At 49.2% G+C, this 16,548-nt stretch overlaps 1 protein-coding gene across 1 annotated transcript; it reads right to left on the reverse strand.

The window, feature by feature from the left end:
- Positions 1-731: 731 nt before the first annotated feature.
- On the reverse strand, positions 732-3,025 carry LOC144145512 (uncharacterized). The gene is made up of 2 exons (XM_077677165.1): positions 3,014-3,025; positions 732-1,250 (listed from the first exon to the last, which is right to left on the reverse strand). The coding sequence occupies exons 1-2, from the start codon at positions 3,023-3,025 to the stop codon at positions 795-797; spliced, it is 468 nt and encodes a 155-aa protein (XP_077533291.1). The 3' UTR covers positions 732-794.
- Between the last annotated feature and the right edge of the window lie 13,523 nt (positions 3,026-16,548).

Here is a 16,548-nt window from a genome sequence, read left to right on the forward strand (position 1 = left end):
AACGTGGACAATTTGAAGTTGACAGTTAAATCTGCTTTTCCAAGTGTCCTGCCGCTTGGAAGTGTGCAAATACAAGTATTATCATGCGTGATCAGCGCTTTCTCAGAATCTGCGCTAAAATGCATCGCTTAATAAGGAACACTAATAATCAGAGCTTATTATAAAGGTGGTCGTGATTCAGTCTAATAGGCACTGTTTTCTTGGAGACAAGAAAAAAAGGCGCGTAAATGACGATTCTTTATTTCACATGTCATTCGGATGCCACATGCAGCCATACGAACACACTCATCAATCTCAACATCCCAAGCGGTACAGCGCAATGTTATTGAGGTGCATTGTGTAGATGAAGTAATCGCTAGGGGATACCATCATTCACTTGACGGGGGCAAACCCCGGTCACTCTGCTCAATCAGATAAATACCTGCGGCAGCACTGTCGTGGCCGCCAAAATTCAGAACATTGTCTATGAAAATGCTCAAGTACGTTTTCCAGGCGAACCCTGCAATGGAACACTTGTAATCTCTGCTAATTTTGTCAATATATTGCTTCCTGATATCTCTGGACCCTTAGTAGATGCGGGTACTAAAACGCATAGATTTTTTGCATGAGCCGCTTAGGAAGATGGGGACAGCGTCGCCACAACTCCGGTAGCTCACACACAGAGCGGTGGATTTAACGTCGAGAAAGAGTTCCTTCGAACACGATCAAGTTCACGCCGCGTATTAGCCTGTATTGCTTCGCGTTCATACCCACGTTCAAAATGGGAAAGACAAGTAAAACGAAGTAATTTCTAATCAGCCCTTGTAGCCATAGCCGCCGTATCCATATCCGCCATAGCCGCCACCGTATCCGCCATAGCCTCCGCCGTATCCATAGCCACCTCCATAGCCATATCCGCCGTACCCTCCTCCAAGGCCTGAGTGGGCCACAATGGCTCCACCGCCATGGATTTTGTTCACTTGGTGTAGAGTCCGAACATAGAAGGCAGGTCCAGCCACGACCTTGGCAAAGCCAGGTCCTCCGCGTAGTAGCGCCACACTGCTCCCGACGCCTACTCCGCCAACGCCGAGTCCTCCACCGTAGCCACCATAGCCGCCTCCATAACCGCCTCCGTATCCGCCTCCGTATCCGCCACCATAGCCGCCGCCGTAGCCGCCACCGTAGCCGCCACCGTAGCCGCCTCCGTATCCTCCGAGGAGACCACCAGCTATAGCTGTAGCAGCAGTTGCACAAATAACCAGGGCAATGCTCTGAAAAAGATAAAAATATCAACACGGAATTGTAATAAACGTTTACATCACGCATACGAGCTATAACCGTGGAACCTGCGGCAGGGCTAATTCATTTACGCAGGGTGCAGTATGTGTCCAGGGAGACAACTAAAAGTAATAATGGCACGGCTCATTTCAAAGTCCTGCTAGGCGGCTGACCTAGACCACTGGTGTAGCTTGAGACACATGGTTATAACCATCCACCAGCCGCCGCATATATTCGTGCGATACCTCGGGCTCAAGTACGACGTTTCTGCTCAGACTACTATTCCAAGACTTATGAACGCGGGAAGACTTTCGTTCGCCCAAACAGCTTCCGCTTTCCACATTACACACGCAAGTTGATGTTCACGAAACATGAATACACGAAATTTTTATGGCTTTAGCAGAAAGTCAGTGCTTCAGAATTTATTCATTTTAGGCTTTGGCAGAAAGAGGTTTTTTTAGCTGAGTCACTTAGTATATTCACTGGTTACCACACGATCGCAACAGTCTGGTCTATTTGTGTTTAGTTTGCAGAACAACTTTTCAATTTGAACAGCGTAAGAGTATTTTGCGGTTAGCGGCTGAGTCACTGTGTAAAACAGTTTAACGTAATCGGTGATACCCCAAAATTATGACAGGAGGTATTAGTGACTTTCTCACACGCGAAGGCACACCTTACTTATGCGGGAAGCGGATGACAACCCAGCGGTCGTAGTGAAATAGAGCTGCTGTTTTCGTTCTTTAGTGTTTTTTATGAAGAGTGGGATATTGATGCCCCTGCTGGAGAATCTCAGCGGTGTCCAATTCTGTGCGGCTGCATGCGTCCCCGTATAGCGTAGAACTGCATTAGTTCTTTGCCCATATCTTGCGTAGCACGCTAAGCGATATGGCTCGGCTAACCTCGCTTTTACCATTAAATGCATTCTCTCTCTCTCTCTCTCTTGTCTTGTTTAGTAATGTGGGGCACATAATGGCTCTCCTCGACCCACCCCACGTCTTCTGTCAGCAGGAGGATATCGCAACGTTTTCGTCTTTGTACACGTGCGCTATGGAAATAAAATATCCCCCTCCTCGCAATTCTTAATTCGGGAGAGCGCTACCAAAATGGAGGTAAAATAGCAAGTCTAAAGAATTGTGCACCTGATCTCCCAACAACCATTCCCGGAAAACACAAAAATACTCCATTTTCACATCACTTGAAGACTATAGCTTTCAATGGCGATTTTACCCAGAGCAAGTGAGCACGCGAAGCTTGAAATTGCCATTAACTGAGAATTTATCGCAATGTCGAGTGGTCTCAGGCAAAGTGTCATTTTTCTTGGAGTAACACTCGAGCTTTGCGCGTTACGTTGACGTATAGACTCCGTGACTGCCCATCGCTCAACCCTCCGCTTGCGTGCGGAAGACGCGGGTACGTGATGGTGACGTGGGACAATTTTCAGACAACAGAAATCATTGCATGACCATGTTTTCGACTAGAGGTTCTCTTTGGGGTGAGAAGGGGGTATTGTTTTTACAATTAGAAAATTCCATAAATATGAGCAGGCCGTTCAAAAACCCCGCAACAAGGGAACTCTAGTCAAGCTGCACCTGCCAATCCATATCCTCAGCTACAAATTTGAATTAGCAACAGCCCGGTATGTACCGCAGCCAGTTTCGTCGAACACGTACAAGTGGTAACGTCTAAAGGTACGTCATACTCCTCCACATAACCAACGACAAGCCCCAGTGATGTCACAAAGACCATGCAGCCTCACCAGAGCGTTCATGTTGCGCTGTAGGTTGAACGATGTCTCGTCGGAAACAGGTAGCTGTCTATTCTTCCGACGGGGTTTTTATATGGAGCGGGTCCTCTTCACCCGGCTTCAAACGCAAGGGGGCAAGGGCTGATCCGTCTGGAGATCAGGCACGTGCACAACGCCCCGCAGCGACCTCAGCCATCGCCAGTGATACCAAAAGCGCCCCGAAGGAAACGCGATACAGGACGGATTCACCCGTTCTTTCCTCCGCCTTCCTTAGTCGAACCAGTACGTCCGCGCCTAGCTCTTTACCAACACCGTCTACGGATAGGAGATCCGGTAATCACTCCCGACCATTATTTCCCTCGGCAATTTTCTGCTCATTGTGTGTTTTGAAAGCAAACATAATCGACGCCTGCTCGCTGTGGCCACGCAAGGTCCCGGTTTCGCCTTTGTCAGTGGAGCGGTCCGTAAGACTTCATAATAAATGAAACGGGATGATTTGGCGCTATTCTTCCGCAGAGGAAGAAAGGTTACGTTTAGAAATGCCAGGCAGAAGTGCGGTATGCTCATCGATAACACACCTAGCTCCTTTGCAAACATATAGAAGGGGTAGCACCGGACGAGTGGGAATATGGTGAAAATAGACGAGGTAGAAAAAATATCGCGCAGGAAAACTATCATCACGATGACCTATGAGAGTATTCCTGATGCAAGGTAAAAGCTGCTAGAGTATCGACTGGCTTGAACTTGGCAATAATAAAAAACGGCCACATCAGCTGTCATGCAGGCGTAATATCCCTGCTCGCCCAGGTTTCGTTGTTGCTAAAGTTTTCTTTTTTTTTGTAGTGCATCGCCAGCCCGTTTTGTAGTTTCTCAGTAATGAACGAAGAAACAGACGTAATATTTGTTTTCTGAAGTGTTCTGCAACGAAAGGGTGGCGTTAATAGAGTTTAAATGTTCATTTCCCCTAATACTCGGATGGATGTGCGTTGCAGTGGCTTAGGGAAGCGGAGGAGGCTAGCGGGTAGAGTAGGGGAGCGGTGTGGCGCAGGAACGTTGTAATTTGGTTCGTTGGAATGGAGAATGAAAATGACAAAGCACGAAGATTTTCTTCGCCTCTTGTTGCGTGCGGCCAACAACTTCTCATCCGTTCCCAGTACAGGTGAGACCTTAATAACAAAGGGCACTTCAGTGCATAGGTCGGCGCACTCACTCGTGAGTACACTCATTTGTACTCATTTGTACTCAAACTCACGAGTGAGTACGGTGATGATTGAGTACACACCCAGAAAAAAAAGCTGAGTATGATGCCGAGTGAGTACAGGGGTAAGTCCACTACTCGTGAGTACAGTACTCATGAATACACTACTCATGATTATAAGTACTCATGAGTACAGTATTCATGAGTATGAGTACTCACGAGTTTGAGTACTAATGAGTATGAGTACTCAGGAGTACACAGTACTCGTGAGTACACAGTACGCGTGAGTACACAGTACTCATGAGTACACAGTACTCATGAGTACAATACTCATGAATACTGGTTTTGCGAGTGCTTGCACTCTTGAGTATTGCACTCGTGAGTACAGTAGTGCAAACAAATTTTATCACTAGCTCGCGTCCGGACGCGCGTGTACGAGTCCCAAACATTTAGTGGTGCCGCTGTGCAGCTTAACTGTCAAGGATGGTAAAATTAGACAACGAAAACTGCACCTCCCTTCTTTCCCGGACTCTGTTTGGCGCTGTAAGCGTTTCTCGGCGGTCGCTCGCAAAGGGGTCATGGTGAAGAGGGAAAAACGAGGGGGTGAGGGCCCGGCGCGAAACGCGGCCGAAGTTGCTCTACTCCTATGGCACTTGTTGACTGCCGCAGTTATTTTTGTTGACGCGGCCTGTGAACGCGTGGCCGCTTCATTGCGCTTGCTCCCTTCCAGTTGTTTTACGGGAGAGGCGGTGGAGGCTGCTAACAATGCACGTACTAGGCGTACTGAAGTCCCTCTTTTTCGGTCTTCAGAAGTTTCTGTAGACGCATGTCACGCTGTGTAGTCGTTTCGTGAGCCGAACCACTCATTTCAACAGTCGCAGTTAATCTAGGTAACTCGCGTCAAACCGACTGCGTGGTTTGTAACGTTTGTCTCACCGAAATTGTACGCACCATTCCGCTGTGCGCATTCAAGCGACAATTTGGCTGATGTACGTGCGCCCATATGGTTTTATTAGGTTCCCGTTTTGAAACATTTTGCTCAGGTTCGCTAGTAATATGGTCTCGTGTAGTGCCATTTACAAGTTAGCATATAGCCCCACCGTACAGGCGTGGCGGTGGAATTTGCCCCAGCAATGGAAATAAAATATCCCAGTACACCTAAGCACGTTTGTGAGTTGTGAATCGGACATCATAATATCCAGTTGAACGCGTTCGACGCCTTGTTTGGCCTCGCATATTTTGTTTAGCCTCGCATAATTAGTTAAACATTTTATTTTTTTCTGTTTAGCCTTTCATTCGAGCCACGACCCAGCTAAGATGTTGCAGTCGACAGGATCAGGATTTGAGGCCATGAGAGGACGAACGGACGAAGAGACGAACAACGTGGACGAACCGCACCATGACTACGAGAGTGCGGCACGCAGACGTGAGGCACCGACGGACTCCATGCCAGTGGTGGTCGACACACTGCTGTCTTCAACGGAACGCTACGTCCTATGCTCTGCGAAGAAACAGCAGTTCGTGAGCGCACTATGATTACGAAGGCTACCCTGCTCTGGCCGTAAGGACGACATCGTCTTGCGTTTTCTAGAGGACAACGGAGAACGTCGCCATCTCTCCAAACGAACGAATGTACCAACGCTACTTCAGGCTGCCTCCGACACCAAACGGCAGAGGACCCTGCAAGCGGCGCTGTTTCAGAGCAGGAGGCTGCGTAAGGAGGAGAAGGAGGAAAAACTGTCCTAATATACAAGACAGAGTTAAAGAGAGGGAGAGGCGGTTAGGCCTTTCTTGCGTGGGTGGTATTCCTCAGTCCGGGATCCCATTGGTCGAGGCCGCCGCCCGTGCCCGCTGGACGAGAGCCCGCTGAGACTCTAGGTCCGAGCAGCCGGACAGGGCCGCCTCCTAGCCCTCCCTCGTTGGCTTCACTTTAACTTTTAACCCTGGATTATACTGGCAGGCCCATACCATATGATGCGTTTCTGCCGACTGACCGCAGAAGTTACACGAACCCGAGAAGGACGGGTTGATGTTTTTGAGCATTGCGGGGCTGTAGAATGAGCCCGTCTGCAGCCGGCGAAGATCGCGCTCCTGAGTTCTATCCAGGCCCTTGGCGGGCACCGGAAACGCCCGCCTGCCATGGCGCAGGTATGTTGTGACCTCAGAGCATGTGGTTAGCGGGAAAGGTACAAGTGTACGGTCAGAGCCTGGGAAGACAGAGGAACTTCGGGGGAGAGACGCTCGGGCGGCTGTTAGCGCAGCCTCGCTCCCCTCTACTCCCTGCTGGCCAGGTAGCCATACAAGTTGTTTTATGGTGTCGGATATTTCTGGATTGGCATTTGTGAGAATTTTTTTTCTAGCTAGGAGTGTTATCCGACCCCTGATGAAATTTCGGCAAGCTTGTTGCGAGTCGGACATTATGTGCGTTGCGTCAGAGTGAGTGGCGGCCAAAGCTATAGCCATCTCTTCAGCAAACTCAATTTTACTCGTTTTCACCGATAGTCCATCCATCTGTATTCCCTCATGCAGGCCCGCAACCGTACAGATGCCCTCCGGTGCGGGCCCCGCTGCGTCTCCATAATACACGCCTTTACGGGTGCCATATTGCTTTGTTATGGCTGTTGCTCGGGCTTGACTTCTTCCAGAGTTTCGGTCAGGATGCATATTACGGGGCAGAGGTTTAACGATTAGTTTGGGGCACCAAGGAGGAGGGATGCCCGCTCTGGCTTCAGTGGTAGGGGGTAGAGCGATGCGGAGATCTTCAAGGACCTGCCTGCCAGTAGTTGTCATTGACAGTTGCATGATTTGAATCGTGTACTGAGCCTCTATGAGCTCATTGTGCTTCCCGAGCTGTGTTAAACGTTCGGTGGACGTTTTAGAAGGGAGTAATAACAAATACAATAACGCCATTGCCCTTAACAAACTTAAATCCACGTGTGAACAAATCAGCCGCATCATCGGTCGAGTATCAGGCAAATACGGGGGCCTCCAGGAATGCCAGACGCTCCGCCTAGTGCAGGCCTTCGTCATCAGCCCCATAACATATGCAGTGCCCTATCTAAACGTACGACAAAACGATCTTAAGAAACTTGACAATATGATCAGGTCAGTTAAGAGTGGGTCATGAACGAGAAATTTTTCAGAGACAACTGGCGAGAGCCGGCCGCACGTTTCCCACGGTGCCTGGACTGCACGAGATCTGGACATAGGCAGAATGCACGACGGCACGCACATGAACGATACCACGCATGCAAAATTGTCATTGCGTGCTCACCGGACCTCTCCCAGGTAATCGCCACGATTACGGAAGCGCATCGAAGGTCAGTGCATTTCTGGCGAGATAACGAACACACGTTGCTCTGCTACATCGCCCACGAGCTACATCGCCCACGCGCAGGTCATTCCAGCAACGAGCAATGAGACGCGCAACGTACGCAGCGTGCATGAGCCAGAAGGCACCACGTTCCTGGCACCCGCTATTCCGCTACAGACGTACACGAACGGAACGCTGACAGCACGGAACGCAACGGAGCCAGTGCGTACATTTTTCGCTCGTGCTGTCCCGGCGCCGGTCCACGCAACCAACGACATCACATCCGGGTTGGTGGATATGCCCACGACAAGCGAACAAGACGCACGGTGGCCGAAATGCACCATACGTGGCGAACAACCGCACACCATTTATAGGGGAGTTTCCTAGATAAAACGAGACGCACAGCGCACGAAACGCACCAGAGGTGACGAACGACATCCAACTCGAACCAATGGAGCTGACCACGGCGAACGAAATGCACAGTGCACGGAACGCCACCAAGCCAGCACACACGAAGGAAACTACTATTCGCGACATCCTCCGCTCCCACTGCTACTATCCGGACTTGGCCAGCGAATGTTACAACCGCAGAAATCACCTGGCCACAAGCAACAATAGACCCAGCGCACGCAGTTCAACCCTACCGAAACGTACGAGCTCTCCACACCCGCTACTCCAGCCCGACGTCCAGCAGACGAACGACATAACACTCATACAGGTAGGTCCATCAACGAGCAACGACATGGCCAGCGCATGCGGCATGTCCGAGCTAGAACGAACTAGATCCCCGGCACCCACGCTCCGACCGAGACTCACACGACAAACACTATTTCGTACAAGAGGACGCAACCGCGAGCAAGCAGACTCGGGACGAACGGAGCTTGCTTGTATGGGAGAGATAGCGATTATAGCATTCTCGAAACAGCGGGCAAAAGACGAGGGCTTGAGCGACAACACGAACACAGCAAGAACGGAAACAAATGAACCCGATCCAGACGAAGGCATCGAATGCCCTAACGATGAAGTCACGCTTGCGACGCCAAGGAATGTGGGACCGAACGGACAGCATGAACCACGCCTGCTTCCTCACCACAACGGTTTCACTTCCGAAACAACCACTGCGACTGCGAGCACGGAGCCGGAACGACCTTGACCGATCAGCCATGTCACCCTACGAAAACGCCACGCTACTGCACACTAAACGAAAAGCCAAACGGCTCCCGCACCATACGCAACGCCTACGACAATTCAAGCCACGTCGTCAACGCGCCGAACTATGCCATCCCTACACAACGCAACTCGCCACCGGACAAACCGGACGTCTACGCCCCCACATGCATCAAGCACGCGACGAGCTACACGAACACAATCGCCGACGGAAGCGGAGCGGCTAACGCAACGCCGTAAACACTGTCAAGTTCAGGTCTGACGAAGGCCATCCCACGGAACAGACACAATAAAATCAAGCAGATTTGAAATTCTCCGAAACTCAACGAGACGAACACCCTCTTAACGAAGTTTCTAGTATCCGGAACAATAGAAAACAAACGCCAGCATCGAGCATCCGTGAATAAGCGGACAGTGATCTGAATACGAACGGACGTCAATCTACGCGAACGTTTCATTGTGCCTGCGGGCAATCACAATTCAGATTTGGAGCACGATTACGACAGTATCAGCGCGCCCGGAAAAGAAAACGGACGACAAAAGCTGCCACCCGAAGACACGTACAAAACCACAGTTTACGGCCACGGCCACACCGACAAGTCCCAAGCTCCCCTGAGCCCGACCCGGCCTAGACTTCGTTGTTTTATTCCTGAAACAAAAGGAGACGCCAGACGCAACGCGAGTGCTTACGTTCCGTTTCGCTCTCTCACATGTACGTGCCTTCGCGCAGTAAGTCGCCCTACGACAGTGCACCACGTCGGACGTTTCTTCCTCTGTCCTGATATATATGTAACCTGTGTTTTTCTAATCAATTAAACATTTTATTTTTTCTATTTATTCTTCCATTCGAAATACGACCTAGCTAAATGTGCAGATAAGTTGATTATTCGTGAGTAATACGAGTAATACGAATTGAATACTTATGACTACAGATTGAGTACTCATGAGTGCAGAATGAGTAGTACTCGTGAATGCAGAATGAGTAGTACTCGTGAGTGCAGAATGAGTAGTACTCGTGAGTGCAGAATGAGTAGTACTCGTGAGTGCAGAATGAGTAGTACTCGTGAGTACAGAAGATTGAGTACTCATGAGTACAGTATGAGTACTCATGAGTACAGAGTGAGTACTCATGAGTACAAATTCAGTACTCATGAGTACAGATTGAGTACGAATACTCGTGAGGACAAATGAGTTTGAGTACAAGTGAGTATGATTACAAATGAGTATTTGATGAGTGAGTACGAGTGATTTTGTGAACAGACGAGCTTTTTGAGTCTGAGTTTGATTGAGTACAGCGTGAATGAAAACTATTGCGATTGATTTTGAGTGAGTTCTTTCTGTTTTGCCGACCTATGCTTCAGTGTATGATTCCAGGGCATGAGGCGTGCCCACAGGGCGGTCTTATCCGCATGTGATGCAGTTTCTTTCTTTGGATTCGTTAGGGCATAATTTCAACTGTAAGAACGCAGTCTACAGCACGGTGTAAGATATACTTTTAGGTGTGGACACAGCAGCCCAAAAATCTGTCAAATAGAGTTGGTGGCACCGTGGCGCCGCGCGTGGACCTTTGATTGAAATGACATCTGGTGGCAGAACTCTTAACTAAGCTTCGAAGCGATCGAGGCTTCAAGTGACTTGAACAACGACTGTCCGAAGCGAGGTGGTCCGCAGGCACCAGCGGCATGCGTGCCTGCTCACCGTGTGAGATCACACAACCCGATCTTAACGCGTAATTTATTGCATTGTTTAAACAGCTGCGAGATTTCGGGCGTCCTAAGTTCATTTGGAAGCGCGCGCAGCGCCTCAGAGCATTGGACACCGGCAGTGAGTTTGACAACATCGATTCGTCTCCGCTGCTTCGTGCATGGACTTACCCTAGTTGTGCAACGTCATTTACGACGAAGAAACATCAGCGTACTCGCCGCCAGTTTAATCCATTTCACAAACTGGCTACTTTCCTTGTATGTCGGGGCGTTGTTCTGGCAACGGACGCTTTCTTTTGCCGTTGCTTGTACGGAGTAGCTTGGGGGGGGGGGGGGGGCTGTAGCCAACGGTAAAGTAGACGGCACTGCATCGTTTGCGAGCGCGCACCTCTTCGACATTCAGTAGTACATCCCCTTAAAGCATGAAAAGGACCCTTTCGCGCAACCGCACTCTCAGAAAAATTCTGACCCCAAGAAGCATGATTTTCTTCTGAGAATGGCTGCAGAGCACGCATTCATTTGTTTAGGATCGCAGGTAACGTTAATTACTGTCACGTTTTCTTGCCATTCGTTGCAGTTCGTACCCGATTTTTCACTTTGTGCAAGCATAAAAAGCGCAGCATAAAATCTCATTTGTATGAACGCTCAACGGCTACCGCGGCGGCACACAGTCCCTTCGGTTCACTGTTTTATACCTTTTCGTGATTGTTACCGACTCAAAACACATGCTTATAACACGTTGAAACACTGGGGCGAGCGCAAAGGCTTTCGCACGGCTTTCTTCAAATTATCGTCTGCACCCCCGGCCGGCGGAACCAGCCAAGCTGCGGCGAGCAGAAATCGAGCAGACGACCGGTTGCGGAAGCTGCCGAGAAGGCCCGACAAGGAGCCGAAGGGATCCGAACACCTCCGAGTGGGCGGCGCTTGGGCAGCTTCTTTTCTTTGCCGCTGGAGGGCGCTGCAATCAACGGTCTCAGCGGCGCCAGTTTGGCGACTTTATCAAAACGAAGAGCACGCGTTCGTTTTTTAAGCTGCGTCCTCACCTAATAATATATCTTACACCGTGGTCTACAGTAAACCTGCCTGATGGAGGGAAGGAGAAAGTGAGGGCGTGAGTGAGGAAGTAAGGAAGGAAGGAAGGAAGGAAGGAAGGAAGGAAAGAAGGAAAAGAGGAAGAACGGAGAAAAGAAAGAATTAAGGAAATGAACCGGGAGTGGAGGAACGAAGGACTGCATTTGGAGGCCTAGACGTTATTCCAAGCCTCAAGCAAGCAGTGCTATTAGCTGTGGTTGCCCTGTGCCCGCGGTTGCTTGGGGGGGGGGGTTGGGGGTCGAAGAGCTTCCAGCTGTTTTCTCTTGCCGATACTCCCTTAGAGCGCATTCACGACCAGTCCACCCCCGCAGGCCCGAGTAGACGGCGAGAGGGGCTAGAATAGAACTGACGACGAGGAAATGCTACTCCTGCTGGAAAACAAAATTAACCACAGGCAGTCTTCTCGTGTTAAAGTGAGCACACGAAACCACTTTGACGATTGGATTCCAAAGCATGGTTGGCAATATGTGGAAGGGGCGTAATCGAAATACACACCATGTATACGGCGTTTAAACCCGTAGTAATGCGCGCGCAATGGGCCGAGCCTAGTATTAGAAAGGAAGAGTGAATAGGTGCTCGTTCATTTATTTTAGTTGCGGAGCTGCTTAGGACCGCACAATATCCGTCCGCGTGCGTGCGCATAGCAGTTACAATCGCCATAAATCACACAGGTACCGGCAGGATTCGAGCCTGCCTCTGGTAGACCAGACAGAGTTAGTGTCAGTCGTCTTACCCACTCGGCTACGACCATAAGTTAGTAGCCGAGAGTCAAACGGCTCACTCCCTCGCTCCAATAGTGCGGAGTACATTAGGACGTTCCAATGTCCGTCCGCGTCCATCCGTGTGCACACCACCCGATTTGCGCCCCGACCGTCATTCGATTTGAGCCGTGAGTTTCATTTAGCAATAATCAAGGTGCAAATCATGGCTCAGATCGAGTGACGGTCGGGGACCAAATCGGATGTCACTCGGGGCGCAACTTTTATGTCATTTCGAGTTCCCGTACTCCTCACCCTCGCCATCATCCACGGAGTGGAGAGGCTGCCATTTTTATTTCGTCTAGGTTACTTTGGCGGGTTCCAAATTCTTTGGTGCCGCCAGACGTCGATGAATACGCCGCTAAAGTTCCTTAAAGGTCATTTGGTCGATCTCTTAATAGTGGGGTTGCTTTAACCGGTTTTGAGCGTTGGGACGGCAGTAATTGAACGTGTTTTTAGATTGTTTTTATGGCCCCATCTGCAAGCGCGTTCGATCTATCTGGTCACGCTAGATATTCGGCGTCGACCTGTTCTTAACCTGACAGTCAGTAATCAGTTCATGGGTCTTTCTAGCAGGAGGGTTGTCATATGGCCTTGCACAACTGGAAAAAGGCGACGGACCATCATAACCATACCATCTAAATGCTTATGCACTGTTTGCAAAAGTTATACAAAATAAATTCTTTATAATCTTCTAAAAACTTTGCAGCAGTGAGAGCATCTGTAATTAATTTTGTCTACTAAAAAAATTTTCGGTCTTCATGCACGCCAGCTGCAGTCACAGCACAGAAATGCACGTTTTTCAAAACTGACTTGCTGGTGCAAACTGCATTAACTTCGCTATGCTGAAACATTTCCACTACGTATGCAAGCGACTTCACTGGCTCCCACAGGAAGTGTTTTCCCTTACGGCTATAATGCCGCAATTTTTATCGTATTTTCGTTGCGTTTAAGCAGAACATGCCAAGTGGAATGGATAATGAGCTATGAGACTTGCCGTCACTGCTGTTTTGGGAGAAACAGTATTGTCAAGGGACCTAGCGTTTCTTTTTGATGAAAGGTAAATACTGGATAGATGCACAGGAGGCAAGTTTCTAACACAGTCATGCCCCTTTTGCTATCGCCTGACCTTAACGAAGCATATTTTATTGACTGAAGGTAAGTTATGCTACTATATTCAAATATTTGCATATCTGTATTGCTTAGTTTGATTGCTCACATTTCATGCTATTATTGGTTCAGAAACCCTCCCGCCAACAGAAAAGGATCCCGAACAGTAAAAACATGTTGAAATTCTTGACAACCATCTGCCTGAAGTTAATTCAAGTGTTTAGGCCGCACGCGACTAAAAATGTTTTTTGCAATCCCATTCTCCTTGCAGTATCGAAAATACTGCGAGGGTTATACAAGGCTTAAATAAGTAAACAAAGGTGCACAATATAGCAACAACACTTCTAATATTTTGTTCATACCGAGCAAAATAACAGGAGTCGAAAGAAGGTGTCGCAGAACACTCGTTAACTAAATATTTTCAGGATGAACTTATACATACAAACCCAAAAAATGACAATAGACAGAGAGTAATTCCTGGTGCTAGGCGGCAACAAAAGACAATAAAGCAATATTTGCAAGTGCATAGAACTAACCACGCGGGACAGCCCGGAAGGTGAACCTCGCTATCTGACAACCTGTGAAAGCTTGGCTGGCACAACGACTGCTGTTCGCGATGTGAAACCTTCCAACTAACTAATGTATCAGCTTATCCTTGTACTAAAAAAACCACGTCAGTGTGCCTGAAGTAAGGGGTTCATCCACACGCCCCACGGTGCTCGTATGGATGTGCATGCCTGGCATTCCCTACGTTACTCTGACGTTGCCGTAGGCGTGTATTATAAGGCATCGCAGTCATCCTCTGTGTACGCACGTCGCCTCGTAACTTCAGGAATACAGCAGCCGGTGATTGCATTTATACAATATGATTCGGAGCCGTAAATACTTCCACATGTGTTCCCATCATTGAAGGTCAGGACAAAGTCAGGAATAAATCAGGCAACCTAATAACAACCTCAAGAATAACACACATGCGCATTCACCTGCGCATGTTTCTTGTGGGCGTGGCTCATGCTTAACGACACGGAGGTGCCTTTTGAGCACCCCTACCTAATCTGCGGTATACCGGAACCACTTTTAATCGAAGAAAAGTCGTTCTATCAGCCATGCCCTGAATCAGGTTGTTAGGTACAGTGGTTAACTCTTTAAGGCAAGAGCCTTATCTCTCCGTTTTATGAAACTCGTTTGTGGGACAAAAAATGGGAGCGCGATTCGGGGAGCGCGCGCCTATATGGGGAAAGCGCAGCGCAGGAGTAGCGTACTGATAAAGGGCGAAGGAGCGCGTACGACAGAGCGGCCGCAGCCACACTTGCAATACGAGCCACTTTGAAAAGTGAACTTACCCGCGTGGGAGCACGCGAGGGTCCCGGCGATGGCAAGAGAGCGGAACCAGCTGTACGAGATTATTTTCATGGGGCTGTCAACTGGGGCCGCCACAAAATTCAGCAAAAAGTTCAACAAGAGCTCAACAGAAGGTGCAATTGGGGTTTTACGTTTCTAAATTATTTGCCATGCCTTCCTAAAGAAACTTCAGAAAAGCGCGAAAGCTGAAAGTTCGTCCAGCCTTCCCTGAAAGTGCGTCCAATCCTACTTTGAACCTTCAAAGACACCGATAGCAAACGAAGAACGAACCCATGCAAAAATATCTCGTGAATTAAGTAAATAATTCTACGAATGATCTCAATGTACACCGATACGTGGCTTATGAGATACATATATGCTGTTGTACGCCTTCTTCACGATCGAAACGTGTGTCGCCTTACATAGAATCGTCCCTTTTTCGCGATTTTCAAGTAACCGTTTTGGCACCATGGAAGCTCGGTTTCACGCACGCGCTGTGTGTGTAGAGATCTCATCAGAGCTTTTAGGTCGATGAACCGGTCTATGGGGAAATACATTAGGTTTTTGGCTGGACGCCATCGATCCCACTAAAAAGCTTCCGCTCTAATCTTCCTCATAGTTTTTTTTCTGAAGCTTCGGGCAAGCGCCGATTTCATTTTCGTGTATTTGCCCGCCACCTAGCTCAGAGAACGGCGCTGCGCGTGCATTGTCATTTTTGATAGTTTTTGTGGTGGCCAGTGAACGCGGACCCTCTGCTCCCGCTTGTCGACTTCCTGCACCTTGCCGCTGTGCGAACAAAGTGAAACAGAGCCTTCCTGAGTCTTCTCCTACACACGGCCGCCTATGGCAATCGTGTGCAATAAATGCAATTAGTTTATTCAGCCAGAAAATTGGTTTTACTACGGGAACGATAAAGCACGCTATTACCGAGTGCAATTATTTCGCATTAAAGGCGCCTTCTGGCATGACTGTGGCAGTTTCTGCTTGCATCGTAGATTTTTTTCCCGCTGAGTGAAACATGGTCGTTTAAGACAGAACTACCGCTTAGAGTCAAGCCTCCGCGTGTTTATTTTGTGGTCGTCTGTATCCCTGCAAGCGCCAGGAATCTGAGAGATATCCATTATCCCAGATTCGAGCTCCTCTGAAGAGGGCAGTTGGGGAGCAACTGTTGGCGGCCAAAGAGTGACCCAAAATGGCGGTGGCAACGTATACGTGTCTACACCCTTGCGGCGAACGCGCGTGAATTGGTGCACTCTAGCAAGGAAAGGAGCGGAGTGACAACGCGGCTTTGAAAGACACTTAGAAGCAGAGAGCAAAAATATAGGGAGAGAGAGCGTCGTGAAAGGAAGAAACTTGGATCGAGCAGGTGGGGAAAGCGACTATTTGGTCATCGCCGTGGGGTGGCCTCGTATGTGTTATCGCGTTCGTCGGTGGCTCGACGGGAGCTTCGAATTCACGGTCCGTCTGCCACCTCAACTTCGACGTTTCGCGATAGGCGCGTTGGCGTACTGCTGCCGCGTGGGGCCGTCGCAGGTTAACTCCCGCTCGCAAGTACCCGCCTGCTTGCTTGCGTCTTTACAGCGAGTGGTCTGGCTCGCCTGCGCCCATTTTTGCGTCAAGCAGAGTCAAATGGACGGCTAAGAATAAAGACAGTCGGGAGGGGGCGGCAAGCGGAGTAAATTATGGGAAAAACGCCGGTTTCTCCGCGCCAGGGTCCGTCGTATGAAGCGAACTGCGTTCACCCGAGCGTCATATCATCGGTATTTTAAATACATTGTTTATATGGGAAGTTTACCGGGGCTGCGGTGATCAGTCGTAAGAAGCGGGTCGTCGTAACTCCGGGCAACGTAACATCGGGGTTCCAC

Source organism: Haemaphysalis longicornis, unplaced genomic scaffold (assembly GCF_048455015.1).
Source record: "Haemaphysalis longicornis isolate Haplotype H1 unplaced genomic scaffold, Haemaphysalis longicornis Haplotype H1 scaffold_7, whole genome shotgun sequence".
NCBI lineage: Eukaryota > Metazoa > Arthropoda > Arachnida > Ixodida > Ixodidae > Haemaphysalis > Haemaphysalis longicornis.